A 23056-nucleotide genomic window follows, 5' to 3' on the forward strand; every position below is an offset into this window, starting at 1 on the left:
TCTTTGGCCCACAAAGGGCTCATAGATACTCCTCATTCTCTGCAAGCACGTTCTCTTTTCACCCTTCTGGGTGTTCCACGCCATGCCGTACCGTGGCACCCGGCCTTACTCTAGGGGTATTTGCACATACCCTCAGCCATGTGTGTGTGTGTGTGTGTGTGTGTGCGTGTGTGTGTATGAGCAGTGGGTTCACCTCCCAGTCATCCAGGTAAGAAGCAAGTGTAACTAGTTTCTGGAATGGTGGTCAGGTGCAACCCAAGTTTGAAGCAGAACCTGATGTCCTGTTATTGTCTGTCCTGTTCTGAGTATTAGTGTTAATCTAAAAACCCTTAAGTTCGGGATATCAAAAGGTAGGTACTACTGAGAAAGTTGCTGATAGCATGCACGCACTGGGTCAGTGCCACAACGACATTTATTTCCTTCAATAAGTGAAAGAGGGAGCAAGTTACTCGAAAGGGAAGAGGGGCAGGCTGTCCTGCTGAGTCCCAGCTGGAGCATCAGTGCCCTCTGCTGGCAGGATTTTCCTCTCTGGTCCACACAGGGTTAGAGTATCCTTCAGGTCTGTGTGTCTGGTTCAGGATTCAGAGAGATTTCGCAAGACTGATCTCAGAGACGGTAGGGCAGACTGGGTACCAGGGGGTTGGAGGTCACAGCAGTCAGGAGTTTAAGCATAGATCCTAACCTGCCTCCACTGGCTTTCTCTCAAATGTGAATGGCTTGTTTACAAGACTCATTTTCCAGATATAAACATGTTTTCTTTCTTTTTTAAGGAATACTTTTCTCAAAAAGAACACATTAAAAACACAGGTTTCACATAAACAAGTGTATAAAATTTCTTAAGAATAACATGTTTGCAGTTTGACAAAGTGAGGTGAAGACACTCTGTCAAAATAAGTTCACTTTTTTATGTAAAGGATGAGGCGTCCTTTACAAATACCTCTACCAAATCCCACACTTCACATTGTCATGCGCCCTCTCACCCACAAAGACCTGTGAAATGCTGCTGTTGGTAAGGCCTGAGCCCACCTCCATGCCAGGAGACTTCTTTTTTTTTTGGCTGCATTGGGTCTTCGTTGCTGAGTGCAGGCTTTCTCTAGTTGTGGCGAGCAAGGGCTGCTCTCCGTTGCAGTGCGTGGGCTTCTTATTTCAGAGGCTTCTCTTGCGGAGCACGGGGTCTAGGCGCGCGGGCTCAGTAGTTGTGGCTTGCAGGCTCTAGAGTACAGGCTCAGTAGTTGTGGCGCACGGGCTTAGTTGCTCCGCTGCACTTGGGATCTTCCCGGACCAGGGCTCGAACCTGTGTCCCCTGCATTGGCAGGCGTATTCTTAACCACTGCGCCACCAGGGAAGTCCCAGCAGACTTTTTTATAACTGCCTGGGTACAACTGCAGTGGGAGACTGGGGTAGAAAGCTGGACAGCAAAGTCGAGGCCACCATGACAGGTTTTGAGGGTCACACTGATGCAGTTACTGACTAAGCAGCTCTTGTCCCCATGGGACCACGTGATGGGCACTTGAGGGCCTCTCCCAGCCCACCTGCCGCCTCTGATTATGGATCATGGTTTGCCCTCAAGGCTGGGTCTCTGCAGCCATCTTCTAGCGGGGCTCTGTCTAACCAGAGTTCATTGGACCAGGAGTAAACTGACCGAGGGGAACCAATCCCTTCAGTGGGGAGTTGCGGAGGGTGGGAATCAGATTTCCTTTTCCAGAAATTGGCCATTAGGACACAGGCATGGCAGTCAGTCTCTGATAGAGACTTTGCGTGTCCTGTAGAGATGGCCAGCACCTTCCACTGCGGGCATGGAGAGGCACAGAAGGCCAGCCAGCACAGACAGAACCGAGTAAATGTGAACACGGAGGGGACACAGAGATGAGGGGACGGGGAGAGAGAGAAGGCTTCTGCTTCCTGATTCCAATTTTCATCCGAGGTCCAGGAACTGCCGGGAAACTGGGTTCTCATTTCCTATGTCGATTCTCATGGCTCAGAGTGGTGAAGGCCTTGGACTTGGACCTTAGCACCTATTAAATGGCGAAAACAGTACTTTCTTTTCAGGTTCTTCTGAGGAATAGAGATGAAAGCATCTGGCGCAGTGCCTCGCTCAGCTTTAGCTGAATGCTGTGTGTTCTGCGGTGCTGATGACTGACTTTACATCAAAGTGTTCCTACTAACAGAGATTATGAGTGTCAGCCATGATGTTGGATGTCCTGGGTTTGAATCCAGACTCTGATGGGTGGGGGAGGTTATTATTAGAAATGTCTTTGCTCTTTTTGAAGACTTTTTTGCGGGGAGGAAAACTTTATTCCATTCAGCATGGACATCTTTACTATCAATTGCAGAGAACCAGCCTGAGACTGAAGCCAGAGGAAAGTAAAGCAGAGAGAAAAGGGAGAGAGAGAGAGAGAGAATAGAACTTTGCCTGAGCCCTTGGATCCAGTTTTGCTTAAAGCCAACTATTCTGTCTATGGCAATTGAGAAGATCCTGACTCAGTTTCTTTGTTCTTGTGTTGAGACGTAGACATACAATGTACTAGAAACTGTCTTGTATTTCCCACCCACCCAGCCCCCGCTGCTCCCCACAGGGTCTGAAGGTAGGGGTGAGGAATAAGGGATTGAAGGGTGGTTTCTAAAGGAAGTTCAGGTGCTTTAACGATAAAAATAGAAAGGGACTCAGCAGGAAACCCCATCCACCCCACTTGGAAGGACAGATGGGGGACTTGGGGTGGGGTGGGAGGGGGAGGCAGGGAGGGCTGAGAAGGCTGAGACAGGCCATCACTTACCCTCAGAGTGGACTCCACGAAATGCCTTGTGTGGACTCCACGAAATGCCTTGTGTGGGCATCTGGAAGCTGTGTGATGGGCTGGGTTCCCCAGAAGTTTCTTCAGAGAAACGAGACTAGAGGGAGTCTTTGTGAAATAATTAAAGGATTTTAGTAGGAGTTGCCCCTACTAAAATCCTTTAATTCTTTAAATTAAATCATTTAAATGAATAAGTTAAGTATTAAACGGTGAAAACAACACCTTCTTTCCAGGTTCTTCCGAGGAATAAAGATGAAGGCATCTTTAACCATGCTTGGGCCTCCATTCTCCCAGCCCAGACCTGCACAGCCTGGCTAGATTTCCATGTGGTCTAGAAGTTTCCTTACGGCTGAGGGGTGGACGGTGGAAAGTCAACAGTCCCGTTAATTGTTTCAAACTGAAATTGCCACTTTGTTCTACTCGTGTCCTGGCCGCCGATGCCCTGTGTCTTTCTGAACAGCTTCTTCACCATGAGGGTCACCAATCATCCCGATTTTCCCAAGACTGTCTCGGTTGAGCACTTTGAGACCTGCATCTTGGGAAAACCCTCCTTCATGGATGCACCGGGATGGCTGGTCACCCAAGGATGGGGACCCGGCACTCCTCATGTTTGAGAGCAAAGTTCTGATGCTGGAAACGTAGAGCTAAATGAGCCAGCTCTGGGCTCAGCCTGGAGGGGCAGGTTGTCTGATAGCAGGGCTGGAATTGAAAACGAATGATCTCGGATTGCTGTGTGGGACTGAGGCAAAGGCCAGCGGAGGTCTGAGGGGCTGGGGTTTTTGCCCTAGATGTTGAGAAATGATTACACCTGTGGATAAGGGGGGTGGTGGCGGTGGGGATGGACATTTCATTATGGCCCAGAGCTTGGACACAGACAGTGTGATGGAAAGCCAGGCATTTTGAGGAACGGTGCCCAAACATTTGCAGGGTTGAGGGCAAAAGCACATAGACGGAGGCGTATATATCATATATCAAAATATTTAAAAGTTATAAATCAGGCTAACAAGTTCTTAATTAAATACACTCTACTCTCGGGCTTCCCTGGTGGCGCAGTGGTTGAGAGTCCGCCTGCCGATGCGGGGGACACGGGTTCGTGCCCCGGTCCAGGAAGATCCCACATGCCGCGGAGCGGCTGGGCCCGTGAGCCATGGCCGCTGAGCCTGCACGTCCGGAGCCTGTGCTCCGCAACGGGAGAGGCCACAGCAGTGAGAGGCCCACGTACCGCAAAAAAAAAAAAAAAAAAAAAAAAAAAAATACGCTCTACGACTCTTCCCTTGACAAATATGCTTTCATAGCAATCTGAAAGGCCAGCTTTGAATTAGGAATTCCCATGTCCTCGGTGTTCTGGGCTGGAACAAGGCAGCACGAGAAGCGCTGGGCCCTGGCCTCCCTCCCGTACCTTCCTACCCTCAACTGTGCTCCTTCCCACACTGCCGGGAGGCCTCACGTGGACCCGGAAACTATATCCCAAACTGTGTCCAAATCCCCTTCAAACAGCTGCCCCTTGCCATCCCTGGGACCTCGCAGAGTGACACTGGCAGAGAAGAGGCCTGAGCAGCCCTGGAAGGGGACAGGGAATTCTCAGGTCCTGGGTACTCTGAGTGCGGTCTGGGGAACGGCGCAGATTCTGGGTGGGCCCGTCTCTGCTGGCCCTGCAGACCCTTTGTCCCGAAGGGAGGGGACCTCTGGAGGAGGCCAGGGCAGGGCCCTCTCACTTGGGGTCAGAATGATGCTGAGTGGTGAGCAGTTCCCAGTGGCTGGAACGTTGTCATATCAGCATGAGCAATAGCAGAACAGGAGGCTGGTTCTCACTGTGATGAGAGATGACAGGAAGAGTGGCCCCGAATTCTCACCTTTGCTCTTTAGGAGGAGAAACGTCAGACAACACCTGGGAAATGGCCCGCCACCCTTCCCACTCACCACATGTACACAGGAGCTGGGCACGTCCAAGTCAACGTGCGGGACCTGGCCTTTTGACCCAGTAAAACTGAGAAGCTAGAAATTAATAGGACCTAAACTATATACTCTCTCAGGTTGTCAGGGTGAGGGAAACAGGCCACTTGGGAACGAGTCAGCTTCTCTCTGGCAACACCCCGTTGCTCCAGTGAAGTGAGTAAGCTTTTTGAAGTAGAGACGTCCTTTCCTTGTCCTTCCGTAGAGGGCCAGGACCTGCCTAAAGTTAAGTGACGACCCAGACTTTCAGGGCTATGACGTTGTACAACAGGGGGCGCTGACGGAGCTTGAAAAACCTCTCTGAGGCCGCTCTACACCTCAGTTCTACCTCTTCTGGTCCAGCTATAGGCTCCCCCCATGTCTGACCCTTTTGAGCAGATGTCTAAAAGTTTTAGATTTCAATTACTTATAGGGAAAACAACACTCACACACACACACGTGCGCGCGTGCACACACACACACGCACAATTCCATTTCCTGATTGGAGAGAGACAAGCAAAAAGTATGAAGTCTTCCATTTGCCTTGGGGCACACAAGGCCGTATTTTCACCCCCAACATAAAAAGAGCCTTGTTTAGATCATCCTTGAAATTTGGCCCAGTTTGTTCTCTCCTCGTTTCTTTCCATTCGTAGTATTTTTAGAATTTCTTCCTCTCTCCCAAACTCCTGATAGATAACCCCAGGAACTCTCTGGTTCTACTATGGATAATGCTGTTCTCTTAACCATCACAGCTTTGCTATGAGAGGTTGTGCTGTGCTCTTGGGCTCCAGGACCCTTTGACTCTCCCATCAGGCTCTGGAACTCAGATGCCTGGGATTAACTCCACAGCGGGTAAGCTGTAGGACCTTGGGTAAGTTATCTAACTTCTCTGTGCCATGGTTTTCTCAAGGGAATTATCCCTTGCAGTAGCTTGTCTCTAAAGATGCCTGCTGTGGGACTTCCCTGGTGGTCCAGTGGTTAAAACTCTGCGCTCCCAATGCCGGGGGCCCGGGTTCAATCCCGGGTCAGGGAACTAGATCCCGCATGCATGCCACAACTAAAGATCCCTCAGGCCGCAACAAAGATCCTGAGTGCCGCAGCTAAAACCCAGTGCAGCCAAATAAATAAATAGATTTTTTTTAAAAAGATGCCTGCCATTAATCCCTTCCCTCCCCGTATGTGCCCCTGACTCCCCTATCGAGAAATGGCCTCCATTCCTCCACTCTCTTGGATCTGGGCTGGCTGTGACTGCTTTGATGCCCAGTGCAGTCAAGCCCTTAGTTGACTCCACCCCACCAGCATCTGACTACAACTGCATGGGAGGCCATATAAGAACAGGTTGCACTGGTCATTTCTTTTTCTTTTTTTTTTTTTTTTTTTTGCAGTACGCGGGCCTCTCACTGCTGTGGCCGCTCCCGTTGCGGAGCACAGGCTCCTGACGCGCAGGCTCAGCGGCCATGGCTCACGGGCCCAGCCACTCCGCGGCATGTGGGATCCTCCCGGACCAGGGCACGAACCCGTGTCCCCTGCATCGGCAGGCAGACTCTCAACCACTGAGCCACCAGGGAAGCCCGCACTGGTCATTTCTTAAGTAACTTTAATTCAAAATAATCAATATGCCATTGTGGCATATTGTGGGATGGCCTGTCTTGAGCCCAACAGTGTATATTGCAAAATGATCACCATGATAAATCTAGTTACAATCCATCACCATACACGGTTTTAATTTCTTTTTTCCTGTGATGAGAACTTTTAAGGTCTACTCTCTTAGACCACGTTCTAAGCACTGGAGACACAGCAGTGAAGAAACACCTAGATAAATATTAGAACCTGGAAACTGCGGCAATTCTAAGCCTTCACTATGTGGAACATAGATTCTTTAGCCTTTCCTGAGACACCTCATGTCCGACCCTCCATTTGTGTCTGTCACATACTGAGGTCTCTGCACGTCCTTAAATTAAACCCAGGCTCCACAGTTCTTGGCTACAGCCAGCCTCTCGCCAGTACTCTTAACTCCCTCGCCACCTCATCCTCTGTTCCGCCCTGTTCCACCAGGTGGAAGCCCAACCTTCAAACCCTGGTTGCCTTTGTCTGTCTTTCTTCTCCCCTTCAGAGCTGAGCTTCTTGAAAGAAGAGTCTCCCTCACTATCTCCACCTCCACCCCCGCATCCACCCCTCAGTTCCTGCCCCATCACGCTGGAGCCACTCGTGCCCAGGTCACCAGATGAGTCACTAGATCAGGCTCATACCGGCTCCTATGAGCCTATTGGATGCCTCTCTTCCCAACTTCATGTTTACTGACACCGTGTTGGTGGCTTAAAATCATCCAGGGTGGGAGTATTCACACCACAGACACTGGCGCACACTATAAATCAGGCTTTCTCCCCCAACAGGGCTGGGGTTAACCATTTACCAGCCACCTTCCAGTTGCTGAGGGCAAAAGGGCATTTCTCAGACTTTCCTTACTTGGCTTGATCTCCACTCGACATAATTGATCATTCTCTCCTCTCTTAGAGGTTCTTCATCTCTGGCTTCCTAGGCTGCCACGCCCCCCATTTTCCTCTGACTTCTCAGCCCTGTCTCTGCCTCAGCCTTTAAAGACTTTCATTTAACTCGTCTTTCAAAAACTGGTGTTTTCCGGGATCCTGTCTTCTTCTCCTATACAAGCTTCATAGAGGACATCTTACATTCCCATAGTTTCAACAATTCTGAAACCAAAAGGTCATCCTGGACCCTTCCCAGTCCTCCTTCCCATATCAATCCAACATCAAGTCCTGCTGACTTTTTAAATAGCTCTCAAATCCTCCCCCTTCTCTCTATGTTCACTGCCTGTATGCAGTCCACACCACCATCATCTCCAGCCTGCGGTGGCTTCCTAACGGCTTGACTCCCGGCTACTACCGTCCTCCAATTCATGCTCTACATTTCAGCAACAGTGATTTTTCACAATACAAAACTGGTGAAAATACCTCTTTGTGTCCTAATCTGCTTGAAACAATTCAGTGGCTTTCTGTTGCTCTTAGTATAAGATCCAAGTCCTTAGCATGACCTGGGAGGCCTGCATAGCCTGGCTCCTGTCCTCCAGTCTCATCTCAGACCTAGCTCTCTTGCACCACTGATTCCAGGGCACTGTATTCCCTCTAGAAGCAGACTTTTTGTACATGCTATTCCCTCCACCTGGAAACCCTCTCCCCCTTCAACTCTCATTCATCCCTTAGATCTCAGCTCAGAAGTTACTTCCTCAAGGATGTCCCTTGGACTCCCAGACTCTGTTAGTTCCCCGCATTAGATGTTCTTATGGCACCATGTAACTCTTCTTCACAGCGTCTATTGCAGTTGTAATTATTTAGCTTTTTATGTTCCCCACTAGATCACAAGCTCCAGGGACTATCTGTTTTGCCCACTCTTGGATTCCCATTACCTAGCTCATATATGGTTTTTTTTTTTTTTTTTTTTTTTGCAGTACGCGGGCCTCTCACTGTTGTGGCCTCTCCCACAGGCTCCGGACGCGCAGGCTCAGCAGCCATAGCTCACGGGCCCAGCCGCTCCGCGGCATGTGGGATCTTCCCAGACCAGGGCACGAACCCGTGTCCCCTGCATCGGCAGGTGGACTCTCAACCACTGCGCCACCAGGGAAGCCCCTCTCATATATGTTTTGAATGAATGAAACATAAGTTTTAGATCCATACCTGAAGCCTGTCTCCTCTTCTGAACTTCTGATCCGTGTATCTAGTTGTCTGCTTGTGACTCCATCCTTCCAATTCCTCCAGCCCAAAGCTTGGAGTCATCCTTGACTCTTCTGTTTTCCTCACCCCCTGGGACCTAAACCACCTGCAAGTCTTACCAGGTTTATCTTCAAAGTACCTATCCTACCTCAGCTACACTGTATGTGCCTCCTGATGGATGAACATAACCCAACCTAGCAAGTTGTCTTGCTACTTCTCAGACAGTGAGAAACTCTCCAGGACCTAATTTCCTCAAAAATAAATTGCAAAGGGGGAAAAAAAAAGAGATGCGAGGAACCGAAGATTAAAAGACACTCAGCTGTATCAACCAACTGTAGTGTGGGACCTTATTTGGATTCTGATTCAAATTGCAGGAAAGATTTTGACAATTATGACGATCAGAAATTTTAATGGATGGATTTGATAATATTAAGGATTTTTAAGGGGTTATAATGGTATAGTTATATTGAAAACGCTTACTTTGTTGTTGTTGTTGTTGTTGTACGCGGGCCTCTCACTGCTGTGGCCTCTCCCGTTGCGGAGCACAGGCTCCGGACGCGCAGCCTCAGCGGCCATGGCTCACGGGCCCAGCCACTCTGCGGCATGTGGGATCTTCCCGGACCGGGGCACGAACCCGTGTCCCCTGCATCGGCAGGCGGACTCTCAACCATTGCGCCACCAGGGAAGCCCGGAAACGCTTATTTTTTATCAAAGGTACATTCTGAAATATGAACGTATTTACAGATGAAACGGTATGATGTCTGAGATCTACTTCAAAATAACACAGTACAGAGGGGAAGCAGGTGAGGGTACAGATGAAACAAAATTGGCTGTGAATGGTTGATTGTTGAAGTTGGATGACGGGTTCACTGGGGTCCATCGTACTATTCTACTTTCGCATGTTTGAAATTCTTTAAAGACTTAAAAATCATCTATCCAGAACGTGACCTAGTCTTACCGCTTTCGTTACGCCCACTCTTAACCAAACCACTGTCATCTCTCACCTGTACGGTCCCAGCCTCCCATCTGATCTCCCCACCCACGCTTGCCTCGTCCTGTGGTCTCTACACTGCAGTGAGCATGATCCTTTAAACACATCAGATGGTCTCCTCTCTGCTTAAGCCCTACAATGGCTCCTCATCTTGCTTGGACCTGTGGTACACCTCTCTGACTTCATCTCCTGGCACTCAGCCCCTCACGCTCTCCCCCCAACCCCTGCTATGGTCCTTCTACCCTCAGGCTAGAAAGCCGGCCCCCGAGGCCCTGGTGATGTGTCCTTAACATGCCACTCCTGACTCACCACCCCACACCCCAGGCTTGCAGGGTCTATACTCACTTGTGGTTTCTTTTAGTCACAGCTACCTGGACCTGTCCCAAATGGGAAGCCCAGGCTCCATCAGCCCCAGCTAGGAGCTTTGGTTCTGAGCCCCTAGGAGCTCAGAGCTTATCTTGTAATCATCTATTGCCTCCTTCCCCGGACTCAAGTTCCTTGAAGTCACAGGCTACCTCTTCTATCTCTGTAGGCTTGACAAAATGCCCGACACTTAAAATTCAGCACATTTTGAGTAAATGAATTAAAATTCTTTGTAAGTTAGCATGGTACATCTTTTAAATATACGTACCGAAGTTTCTTGGAACAGGAACAAAATATTCATAATTACACAGAAGTCATCACATAAAGATTATTGAAAAATATGCTTCTGACTTCTCAGTATAATATTCTAAATAGAATTACTTGACATCTCAGATGTCAAGAATGAAATATTAAAAATGTAATCACATTTGTTATAACCAGTTCTTCCATTAGTTGTCTAAATTTGGGGTGTTGAGTTTTAAAAATTGCACACCCAGTCAACTTGCCTGCTCCCTTGACCATCTTGCTTGAAGAATCAGGGTCAAAGGATGCAAACTGGGGAGGGAGGGAAGGGTCAAAGGAGCTTGATTAATAGATGTCCAAGATGGGGGGTGGGAGGTGAGTTCTTAGGTAAGGAGGAACTTGAAATGGAAGAATGGCTGCCCCTGCAAAAAGGAACTGATAAGAGACAGGAAGTGGAACCAAATCAGTCAATAGGGGATGAAGAAAGAGGAAGGTGAGCGAGAGGAACGAAAAGATCTGAAATCATTAAAAGAATATGTACAAATAGGACTGCTTTGCCGTGATGCTTTTATGCTTTTAATCCAGTTAGTTTCCCAACTGTTATGAATTCTTTCAATATTAATTCTGTTGTTTTGATAGATAATTAAGTTCCTTTTAGCAGAGAGTAGTTAAGAGAATTTTTGGAGAATTCAGTTTGGGTTGCTCTTCAAATACAAAATTGATGCTGTGGGCCAGCCCTTAGGGCTGGAAATTTGAGCTATTTTCCCTGTGCTGCTGATGGGCTGTGCTGCCTGAGCCACTGGCCCTCCTGTCATATCACCCACTGTGACTGCCTGTATTTGCAGATGCTTAGCTAAGGTTGCAAGTGATGACGGGACAGACTTTATGTGAAAAATGACTAGTTTATCATAGCTTTATAATTTCACCCTGTATTCAAAAAAAAAAAAAGTGTACAAACTCTTACAAACTGAGTTCATAGGGCAATATCCTCAAATATAAGAGAAACCAAATGCCCGAAGTACTGAGGCCTCAGTGAGTAAATGAGAGTTGAGTCCAGGGAGGCTGAGCCTCTTTACAGCGGTCATTGTGACAACTGCCATCACAAGCTGCATCACAAGCTGTCTCCTTTCCTCACTCTCCGCTGAGTTTACATTAAGCATTTCTCTCTAAGATGCTGAGAAGGAACAAAAACATGGGCTCTGGAGTCAGGCAGCCCTGGGTTGCGATCCTGGCACTGTCTGGCTGTGGGGTCTGCTCAACGTCACCATAAAATGCAGATAATGAGGTCTACTTCCTAAGGTCGCCGGGAAAGGACTGAATGAAATAGCCCGTGGAAAGAACGCTGCCGAATACCTGGTAGTTAGTGAGTGTCCTTTGTTTTCTGTGGGTGTCCAGAGCAGAATACTTCCAACACTCTGATTTATCATAAGATCAGGCCTATCCAAAGCGCTAAATGATAACAAGAGTTCAGTCTCTTTTATTCTGCTTTTTTTTTAATGTCATATTCCATTTGAGTCCTAAGCATGTAAGCAGGTACCATGGAATGTAAACAAGAAAGGAAACAGAAATATATTGAATGACTCATATGTGAAACAATGCTGTGACTCACACAGATGAAATAGCTGCTTGGCTGCACAAAATAATTAACACTAAAACGTTTAAAAAGAGACAACATAGGAATAAGCTATTTTAATCAAGCCAAAACAAATTTATATCCATTAGTTCTAAAAATAAAATTAGACTTTTCCAACCCTTAACATCTGTATTTAATAATATCTTCTAACCAAAATACAGATGCTAAAACAGCAAATTACAATATATCTTGTACAGCATACAGTATGTTCACTGTTCACACTTACTTTAATTCTAGTTGGTCGTTATGTACTCAATGCATAAACATCACTTAGAATAAAATTTTCACAATTAACAAAAAAGGCGACAAGGCTGTCTTAAAACGGCTCTGCTATAAATTGTATAGAATATACAGAATTACAAAGTCAAGTATTTTTTTTATCAAAATATACACCCCTCCCTGAAACTAACACAAGCTATCAACATTTTAAACGAATAATACAATTATAGAAAATATTTGCAAAATTATTTTTTCATGTATAAATATTCTGCCATATTTACTTTGGTCTAGAATTATCAGCATACAAGTCCACTTAAAAAATATCCACATGGAAGGGCTGGGAGACATCAGTACATGTAATCATTTTATATTTGGAGTTACCTCAAATCAAAATGACTGAAACACACAGTAATTCTCCTTGATTCATAAGCCTAATTGAGATAAAACAAATTAGTAGATCACAGGATCGCTTATTCAATTTTCTAATTATCAATTCAAAAATTCATAAGCCCTTTGCAACTATCTTTTTAACAAAACCCAAATGAATAGTGCAGGTATACATATATACAACGTATAAAATAAAGTTGAACTCGTTTGCATTTTTCCATTTTCCTCTACTACATAATACTGTTTGTAAGTGAAAGCAGATGAACAAAAGATAAATGCAAATACAATATTGGGGTTATTTAACAGCAAAGTACTACAGTATAAAAAGGTCAGCTTTGATCATGTCCTTTTCTGGGTGTTTAAATGCTTTCTTGCCCACCCCAATCCTTATTAAGTCTTCTTCATGGAGATATCACAACGCTTGAAGAGAGAATCTGGAGTCCTTTGAGCTACTTCTTCACAATGGTAACCTTGCGACCTTGGGTAATCTTGGGTTTCCAGCTATCACATCCCATGAACATGAATGGCTGCAGGTCATCCTTGAACCGGGTTCCAGATTCTGCTCATACTGGTCATCAAAGGATAAGAATGTTTTCTCTCTCTCTCCTATTCTGGCAGTTTAAAAAGTAAGAATCATGACTTCCAGCCTCCCAGGAACCTAGTCCACATGATGGAATATCCTATAGGGCAGTTAGATTTTGAGGGCAGTGTCGATGGTGTGGGTCAGCATAAAAGAACATGAAAAACGGAAGTGGTTTTTAGCAAGCGGGCTAGATGTCTGCAAACATTAAGACAAGGCATCTGGTTTGTGGATGTTATTTCTGAGTCATATCAGTAAGTGATGGAACCTTGTCACTCCACATTCTATCTCCCCACCCCCCAAAGATAAAGCTCTGTTCGAGGCAAGGAAGGTCATCACACTCTCTGCCCCCTCAAGTCATTAATGGGTGGGGTGGGGTGTGTGTGTTTCTCGTCCTTTTTTTTTCTTTTTAAATAGTATGAGCTTGTGGGCTGCATAATCTCCAAGAAGGCTAACAATTGTAGGGATTGGGCTTTCTGTCACTTTCAAGTGCCTGGGAATTCACCACCGTACACATGCTTTGCGCTAAATTTCCTGGACACTCCTTCAGTGGCATGGAAGGCGTCAGGTTTTACTTGAACCCTTGAGACTGGTTAAATCTATCTGGAAAGACCTCCATGTCCATGGCCTTGTGATGGATGGAAGACTGCAGGGAGTTTCAGAAGAATCTGACCTTTCTTCATTTTCTGAAGTGAGGCCACTAAAAAGTAATATACAGCACAGCACAGGTAACCACAGGTAACTTCTGGGAAGGCTCTCCCCCATGGATAAGGCATGACCTATGTTTTCTGTGACTTGAGTAGACCAGTTCTAGTAACAGCTCAGCCATAACTTCAAGAGAACAGCATTCCATCTAAAAGCATACACATGCTCTTAAGTAATATTCAAAATGCTTTCTACTGATTTTTACATCAGTCCTCATTATTGGCAGATCTATTGCTCATCATTATAATTCACTACAGGGGACATGGACAGTTAAAAGTTAGAGTGATTTATATATGTATTTTACAAGGTCTGTGTTGCAGAAAAGTAGTTCTAGATAACGTATGAATGTCCTACTCGGGTTACTCATTTCACACATATTTTCAACTATATTATTTCGTATGTATCCATTAATTTAAACAATTTTAATAGAAGCTGGTTGGGAATAATGACTGTCATAGCTCATTTACCTTTGAACTTATTTATGAAGATGACATTTTCATGACATCTGACCCTTATTTTCTCCAGTGACTAAAGACAGTTCAGCAGCCAGTTCCTATTAGCACTTATTAGAAAGTTTTAAATTACGCTAAAATTAAACTCTTTTCTTTTTCCCGACTGGCAGAAATATCATAGCTGAGAACTTCATAAACTTTCACAGGTCACTTGGGATATTGGAAGATTCAGCTACTTTGTTTTTGTGTACTTTGCATGAAGTTAATGCTAAAACCCAAAGTAGATATGAGGATCCTTTTTCTGGGATTTTCAAAAATGAGATTTTCTTTGTTACATTTCACTCCTTCATGACTGTTATGTGAACAAAATTAAACAGAAACAAAAGAAAATGGCTAACTTAAAAAAAAAAAAAAACGAAAAACCCAAACCCACCAACTTATAGTTTCAAAGATTTTTCTAAGTATCACCATTCAAAGGACATTATCAACAACGGTTTGTCCGTGATCCTTTTGGTCATTGTCTTCTGAATCAGTGAAATGTGGATTCTCCAGGGGATTTGAGTTTTCGTGGCCCGTGTCACCTTCCGTTTTCTCCCGCTGACTTGGGCTTTTGAATAAGTGTTTCTTCTGGTGCATTCCAAGGGCAGCAGCTGTCTTGCAAATTTTGGGGCACTGGAAGCAGGCATAGCCCTTCCCATCATGCTCTCGGATATGCCTCTGCTCATGATTCCTTTTCGTGGAGAGATACAAAAAACTCTGAAAGCAGAACTGACAGTGGTATCGCTTTTCGCCAGTGTGGATTCTTTCGTGGATTTTGAGGGTCTCGTTCAACGTGAAGGCCTTGTTGCAATACTGACAGACAAACTCCTTCACGCCCAGGTGGATGCGCTCGTGTTTCTGTAGGTTGCCTTGTACCGAGAAGCACCGTCCACAGGTCTTGCACTGGTACGGCTTCTCTCCCGTGTGACACCTCATGTGCATCTTCAGGGTGGAGGGGCTCTGGAAGTGCTTAGAGCAGAGCTCACACGCATAAGGCCTGGCCGTGAGATGCCGGTGGGGCCTCCCTTGATTCCCAGCCCCCGAGGCTTTGTCTCCGTCACAGAGTTCACACTGCAACTTGGGCATCTCTTTATTTTCTTCTTCCTCGAAGGCCTTCTCCTGGGGAGCCTTCCCTACTGCGCAGTCCAGTTCGGCCGGGTATTTACATTTGCTGCTCGGGCTCCTGTTTTCATGCTCCTTCCTCCAGTTGGCTTTCCTCATTTTTCTCAACTGTCTGGATTTCTTTTTGGGTTTGTAGTTGTAGTAAGGGCGCCACGGTTTGTCCGTGGAATCCTGGTCACTGGCATCATCAAACATCTCACTCATCTCCACGCACTCGGACTGGCAGAGCCCGATCGGGCTGTCTCTGTTGGTTTCCTGTTCACTCTCTCGTGGCGGAGTCTCCTCCTGCATTTGGTACTTGGGCCTCCTGCCTCTTTTATAGAACAATTTAGATCCTAGGATGTGCCTTTTCACAATGGCTTCGTTCCCGATTTTCACCGTTATCTGGCAGAGGGGCGCGACGTTGCTGTTTGTGGAGGTTCCCGGGAGAGCAGGCTTTGCGATGTAAGTTTCAATTTTACTAGTTTCTTGAATGATATTTGTGGTTTTGCTCAATGACCCTCCAGGATCAGCAATGTATCTGGACTCCTCTGGTACTTCTCCCCTGTTACACAGGATGGTTTTCTTTTTCTCCTTCATGCTCTTGGGTCTGCTGACAACCCTCCCCACTTTGTCTGGCTCGGGTTTGCCATCGTCTTTCGGGGTCTCACTGCCAGCCAGGTCTGAAGGGGCTCTGGGGTTGTGGCTGCTTGTGGCAGCAACGGCGTTGCTGTGCATTATCACCGATGAGAACTGGCTGCTGTGCACGATGACCGAGGGGGCTGGGCCACTGTAGCTGATCACAGAGGTGGAGTTCTCACTGCTGTTACTCACGGACAAAACGGGCGTGTCCCCTGCCCGGAGGCCCGAACTGACGGCATTTTCAGCGGAAGAAAGCGACACCTCTGTTGAATAAAAGTTATTGTCCAGATCAACTTTCAACTCTCCCCTCTCTCCCCATTTGGCACCCTCTGTGTTTTGTGCACTGGTGGAAGTGGGTACATCATGATGTGCTGGTGTTTCCAGTGGGATGGCTGGACTGTTGGTCAAGGTGTTTACACTGTTTTGGAAGTTCAGAGTAGGCAATTCAGAGCCGTGTGGACTCTGAATAACATAGGGACCAGGTGCAGACTCGTTCATCTGACTGTTTTCTCGAGTATTTTCATAGGAAGAATGTCGGTAGCTCTTGTAAGGGGCCCTCTTGCATTTCATGGGCAGGAGCCTATAAAGCTTATATGGATAGACACTAGGCTTCAAGCCCCCGTTTGCTGTTTTTTTACTGATGGAAAGTCTGTGATCGATGGCATGGAAAGACTTCTGGTGGTTCTTGAGGATATAGTAGGTCATGAACGTTTCCAGGCAGAAAATGCACTGATACCGCCTTTCTCCTGTGTGCCAAATCTCATGTCTTGTCCTGTACTCAGCCAATGCAAATACTTTGTTGCAGTAATGGCAAGGATACGTTCTTCTCCACGAGTGAACATTGGCATGTCTTCGGAGGCTGGATAAAGTCACGTAACTACGTTTGCATACTACGCAGCTGTAGAGCATTTGCCCGTTGACGAATTTAACCATGTGTTCTGTTTCTGGCAAGGTACTTCCGGGACTGGAAAATTCACCAATCCTATTCTCAGGTAATAAAGGTTCTGGACCTGTGAATGCACCTCCATTCTGCCCAATGGTGGGATAGTTTTCTAAGAAGCGCTGATTCCCTCCAGGAACGGGCATGTGGCTTGATCTCATACAGATCTGCTCGTGCCGATCCAGTCTGTTGAGGGTGCTGAACTGTTTGTTGCAATGCTTGCACACCAAGGGCTCCTGGGTTGGCTTGTGAAGCTGCATGTGGGCGCTGAGCAAAGTGCTACTGTCGAAAGATTTGGAACAACAGCTACAATTGTAAATGAGAGGCGGCACCTCTGGGGCTGGCAGCGTGGGGACATCAGAGGATTTATTTTCATCTGCCCTGGGGAAATGGACCTCTCCTTCGTTGTTGTTGGGAGATTTTGAAAGGGAAAGAATTGCAGCTGGCTGTGGACTTCCTTCTTGATTCATTTCCAAGTTAGTTGCCGGAGGGGGGGGTATATTTTCTGGAGGTGAATCCGAATCCTGGGGTACGGAGACTGTCTTTGGCTTCCGGCATGTTTTCGGTTTTGCTGCAACAGCTTCGCAGTTTTCTTTCCCTGTTTTCCCAGGTGAACTGCTGTCCGGTTCCCGTACAGGCAGACTTCTGTAAGCCTCAGTCACGGAAGACACGGCGTAGGAGTGCTCGGCGAGGGTGTGCACGGGCTCCACCTCGTGGCAGACGTCAGTCCTCTCCAGGCAAAGGCTGGTGGTTCTCACGGAGTCGGAGACCTTTTTGAAACTTGCCCTCAAGTCCAGTGGAGAAAACATGTTATTACTATTTTCTGTTTCGATGATGGAAAATGCATTTGTGATCCTTGGCCCGTTAGTGATGGCTGGTTCTTCATGCCTTTTTTCATTTTTTTCTTCTTTAACCACTCCCTTTTCGGTAATGCAGAATACATAGGGACCTGGGGAATTTGAAAAGTTGCGATCGGTAAGATCTTCCAAGAAGGATATTCCCAGCTTTTTTCCTGCAGCTGCAAGATCAGTGACTGTTTCTTGTCTCTTGACGACGACTGTGGAGCTGTAGATATAATTAAGGATTTCTGTAAACACTTCGGCTTTGAGATCATCCAGCTCCAGGACATGGCTGGAAATACAGATGGTATGACTCCAAAAGATATTTTTGAAATAAAGGCTTGAAGCAGCCAGGACATTGCTGTGGGCTTTAAATTTGGTGTCTTCCACAATGATAGTGACATCACATAAAATGCCCCGAATGCGCTGCTCATTCAAGATGGAGAGTACTGTGTCGCTGTGAAAGTCGTCCTTGAGGTCCCTGGAAAGGGACATGACTGTCATCTGAAACGAGAGGAGAGAAATGGTCAGAGACCCTTCCACAAGGAGCTCCTTTATTTGTAGGCTGTTTTCAATTTCTTTGAAAAAAGTTTTTTGTATGAAAATAAATGTTTTTTTTTTTTAAATCTCATTCTGTTGCTGCTCCCAAGACTTGGAGTCGACCTTAGAAGTTTAATCTTTATCTTGCCCCAGCCTGTTCCTCATACCACTGCTAAGAGTTGTTATAGTTGGAAATCCTCCCAGAACTTTTTCTCCTTCTTTCTCCAAAGTTGTAGCTTGGAGAAAGGTTCCCCCCGCCAAATGTTAAAGGTCTCATCATCACGCAGGGCTGCTGCATTGAACTCTTATTAGAGTCGGGCAATGCCATGGTCCTACCACAAGCCTCCTTATCTATTTCAGAAGATCGCCCTGATGATCTGATCCAAACGTAATTCATGAAGCAGGAAAATGATTTTTTAGAAGTTTTCCCTAAGTAAGCAGTACCTGTGAGTAAAGGCATTGGCTGCTCGGGAAAGAAGCAAGAACTGGAGGAGCCATTCCTGATTTGTGGCTCCGAAGGGTTTCTCAGTGTAAAGTCTCAGTCTGCATGACCAAGTCTGACCACTAGGGGCACCCTGCCCTCTGGCCCTTCCTTGTGGGGACCCATCCTGTTCCTTCTGATTTCGCTTTTATCACAGCCAAAGTAGACTGGGGTGTTCAATCAAAAAGGAAACAAAACAAAACAAGGAAAGTATATTTCTGAGTTTACAATACCGTGTCTAGTCACAGGTTCCTAAATTAGCACAATTTCAAGGCACTGTGGCTCTTGTTCTGGTCTGAGGATCCTACCTCCGTTGTTCCCAGAGCCCGGGTCTTGTTATCCTCTATGTTCTATAACGAGCCTAGAATGGCCAGAGCCTACCCACTAATATTCTAGTGAGGGACAATCCAAAGCAGTGGCTTTCATAGCTACCCACAGTAAAAAAATACATGGTACAGGGCTTCCCTAGTGGCACAGTGGTTGAGAGTCCGCCTGCAGATGCAGGGGACGTGGGTTCGTGCCCCGGTCCGGCAAGATCCCACGTGCCGCAGAGCAGCTAGGCCCGTGAGCCATGGCTGCTGAGCCTGCGCATCCGGAGCCTGCGCTCCGCAGTAGGAGAGGACACAACGGTGAGAGGCCCGCGTACCGCAAAAAAAAAAAAAAAAAAGATGGTACACAGTGACTTAAGACAGAAATGAAACCAAAACTTACCCTTACTATGTGTGATGCAGTCTGTTCCGTCCTATTCTCTTTCACTTAAAAAATGCTAACAGCAACTCACCAAACTAATTCCACTACACACTAATGGAACACTCCTGCACTTAATCTGTACCCCACCCCCGCCAAATACCCGCTTTGGTCTAAAGGATATACTACCCAGCTGTTCATCAAGTCTATCTCTAATCACATGATGTCCAGAAAGCCATATATCTTGCTGCTATTTCTTTAACTCCCAGTGGCAGTGTATTCCTAGCACTGGAGTATAATGTTTAGCCCATGGCATTTAATTCAGTTGGAAAAGACCAGATGGCCACATAAAGGATCTCTTTTTACCTTTTTGTAAGGATTATAAGCTCTGCCCATTATGTTACTTAGACAGTCCTTTATACAAGAATCCGTTCGATAACTTCTTTTTATCTCATTCAGCCATTGGAAAAAGAGCATTTCTACTAACAAATTCTTCATTATTCAGATAATGAGAACAATGTACTCACCACGTTTATTCTCTCTTAATTCTCGAGACAAGGATGCTTAGAACTAATGTTTACCATCGACTGTTGGAGCCACTGTGAGCCTGGGTTTCTGGTGTGACTACTGTTTCACTCTCTTGATTTAGTGATGGCTCTTTCACTCTTGTTTTCCCTGCCTTTAAGTGGAACCTTCCATGAATCTTTTCTAGGGATGTGGGAGATTAAATATTTAAATAAAATTAAATGAAAAGGGATCTCTGGGACTTCCCCGGTGGTCCAGCGGCAAAGAATCCAACTTCCAATGCAGGGGACTTGGGTTCGATCCCTGGTCGGGGAACTAAGATCCCACATGCCACAGGGCAACTAAGCCCGAGCGCCACAACTACTGAGCTCACACGTCTCAATTAGAGTACAGAGCCCCTGCGCTCTGGAGTCCACATGCCACAAATACAGAGCCCACCCACCCTGGAGCCTGCGTGCCCTAACTAGAGAAGAGAAAACCCGCATGCCACAACTTGAGAGAAGCCTGCACGCCACAACTAGAGAGAAGCCCGTGCTCTGCAATTAGAGAGAAGCCCGAGGGCCGCAATGAAGATCTCGTATACCACAACTAAGACCCAATGCAGCCAAAAAAATAAAGAATATAAACTTAAAGAAAAGGGGATCTTTATGGCTTCCTCTGTGCCCTGAAGGGAGAAAGGTTCACCCCTGAATGGATAGCAGGAGTCTATCCTTCACTGGCTTATAGATCAATACCACACTTGGCCGGTGCTTGTTTGGCCTTCCTTGAGGTCTCTCTGTTCTGGGCCCCTGTAGGATCTACTTTCTCTCCTGACTCGTACCTTCTCCTGTTTGGAAGGGTCAGCCCAGACCATAATGGGCTCTAGAGGACTCCCCACAGCAAGTTTTATATTGCCAGTACTAGTTATCATTAAAAGTTATCATCAGGTTTGAGTTAAAAAAAAATCACTCAGGGGCCTCCCTGGTGGCGCAAGTGGTTGAGAGTCCGCCTGCCGATGCAGGGGATACGGGTTCGTGCCCCGGTCTGGGAGGATCCCATATGCCGCGGAGCGGCTGGGCCCGTGAGCCATGGCCGCTGAGCCTGCGCGTCCGGAGCCTGTGCTCCGCAACGGGGGAGGCCACAACAGTGAGAGGCCCGCATACCGCAAAAAAAAAAAAAAAAAAAAAAAAAAAAAAATCACTCAGGATCACTTAGGCTGCAGTGTGTTTAAAGGATCAGAGGGAGGCCAGCTGGTTGCAAACCAGCTAGTGAGGCCGTCCTAGTGGTCCAGGTAGAATTAATCCATCCACCCCAGACAGAGTGGGAACCTGGGAAGGAGCAACGCCTCCACCCACACCTAAGGAAGTGAGGCCACGGGGGTTAGTATCTGAACTCAAAATTTACTTTAATTCCCTCGACCAATATTTATTGAGCTACTGCTAAGTACAAGGCATCAGGCTGAGTGCTGTAGGAAGACAAGAGTTCATCTCTCCGTTGAACAGATGTTTACTGAATATCTACTTCATGCTTTGGGACAGTAGTTCCCAAACCTGGCTAGGCATCAAAATCAGCTGGGAAGTTTTAAAATAGTACAGGTTTACAGAGTCCCCCTACTCCGCCCCTGCAGAGAGTCTGGTTTGGAACAGCTGGGGTGAGACCCTGGAACCCATATGTACTTTTGTACCTTACTTCGTGAATAAGTAATACATTCATATGATAACAAATTGGAAAGGCACACCGAATAAACACTGACAAGCCTCCTTCCCACATTGTCTCAGAGGCTCTTCAGGTGGTTTTTTATCAACCAGCCAGAAACAGGCCTGGGGGCTGACACTAAAAGCCAGGGCCGCTAGAGGAACAAAAATACTGCCCCCAAAGGTTTGTGGTATAGCAGGGAAAATAAGATGTGTTCACTAAAAGCCGTAAAACAAAGATTCCCAGGGAAGGTGAAGGATCAAGAGCGCTGGGAGAAGGTTTCAGGAGTCAGGGGAGAGTGGCTTGGGAACAGGTGTGAGCTCAGCAAAACCTTGCAGATATGGACAAAGCTGAGGAAAAGGAATTTCAGTCAGAAAAAGGCACAGTCGAGAGTTTTATGCCCTCAAGAAGCCTGTAATCTAGGAGTCAGTGTAACACTTTATTTTTATTTTGTTGTTGTTGTTTGCTTTTTGTTTTTTGCCACACCATGCAGCTTGTGGGATCTTAGTTCCCCAACCAGGTACGGAACCTGGGCCCTCAGCAGTGAAGGCGCGGAGTCCTAACCACTGGACCGCCAGGGAATTCCCAGTGTAACAGTTTAGGACAGAGAATCCAAATCCGCAAATGCGAAGTGAAAAAGAGGTGAAAGTTGTTGAAGATGCAATTTCAAGCCATATTCTGCCTGTCCAACGTGCAACAAAGAAATAAGCTAGGAGTCTGTAGGCCAGAGGGGACCCACCATAGGCCACAAGCACAGCTGGTCCCCACAAGCTGTGTTTGACCCCCATGGTTTTTGGAACGATGTTTTTGAAAAAACTGAGCTCATGCTGAAAACCAGTAAGATTTAACATAAAAATCAACATATCTTTCCTTGAAAAATAGGAAGACTGGACGACGAAGGGGTTGTTGGCTGCCTGGCAACCGTGTGGCTGTCTCCCTGTGTCACTGTCACCTGCACGCACGTGCTACCACCTGTCCAAGTACTTACCGCCCAGCAGCTTCTCTCAGGAAAAAGCCCAGCCTGGCCCCTTTAGGCAGTTTGGTTTGGGCAACTGGTAAGAACATTAAACAGAATCACTTTGCACCCACAGTTCTGAACAGACATACTTAACGATATCCCTAAAATTAGAATTAAGACATAAATGAGCTCGTCGGGGGGGGAGGCAGTCATTCTCACCAAAAACAGTATTCTTTGACTTCAGAAAAATTAAAGTGATCTCCTCCTCCGTTTTATTTCTTCATGGAGAGTAAATGAAAACAGAAGTCTTAGGAGTGCCTGCCAATGGAAAGCCCACAACAGACTTCAGAAAAAGAAACAGAAGTTGGAAAGCAGATGAGACTCAATTCACACGTAATTTTCTAAAACGTGTTCAAAAAAGCAAGTTTCGTGCAGTATATTTATTATTTTCAGTAGTACTGCTGAGATGGAATAAATAAGCATGAAAAAAGGCTAACAAAAATGATGTAGATGCAAAAATTTTGGTAAGCCAATATTTAAAAAAAATAAACTGGGGCTTCCCTGGTGGCGCAGTGGTGGAGAGTCTGCCTGCCGATGCAGGGGACACG

General features: G+C 46.4%; 1 protein-coding gene across 6 annotated transcripts in view; it reads right to left on the minus strand.

Annotated features, from left to right (window-relative positions):
• Positions 1–11521: 11521 nt before the first annotated feature.
• ZBTB38 (zinc finger and BTB domain containing 38) overlaps positions 11522–23056 on the minus strand; it is a 78109-nt gene continuing 66574 nt past the window's right edge. For 5 of the 6 annotated variants that reach the window (XM_060099596.1, XM_060099595.1, XM_060099594.1 and 2 more), the window contains one exon: positions 11522–18087. In XM_060099596.1, the coding sequence (XP_059955579.1) occupies positions 14494–18087 (3594 nt within the window). In that variant the 3' untranslated portion in view covers positions 11522–14493. Of the gene's footprint in view, positions 18088–22667; positions 22689–23056 lie in introns of those variants that run through there. The other variant, XM_060099599.1, reaches the window with a different exon arrangement.

The sequence above is a fragment of the Mesoplodon densirostris genome, chromosome 5 (genome assembly GCF_025265405.1).
Source record: "Mesoplodon densirostris isolate mMesDen1 chromosome 5, mMesDen1 primary haplotype, whole genome shotgun sequence".
Lineage (NCBI taxonomy): Eukaryota > Metazoa > Chordata > Mammalia > Artiodactyla > Ziphiidae > Mesoplodon > Mesoplodon densirostris.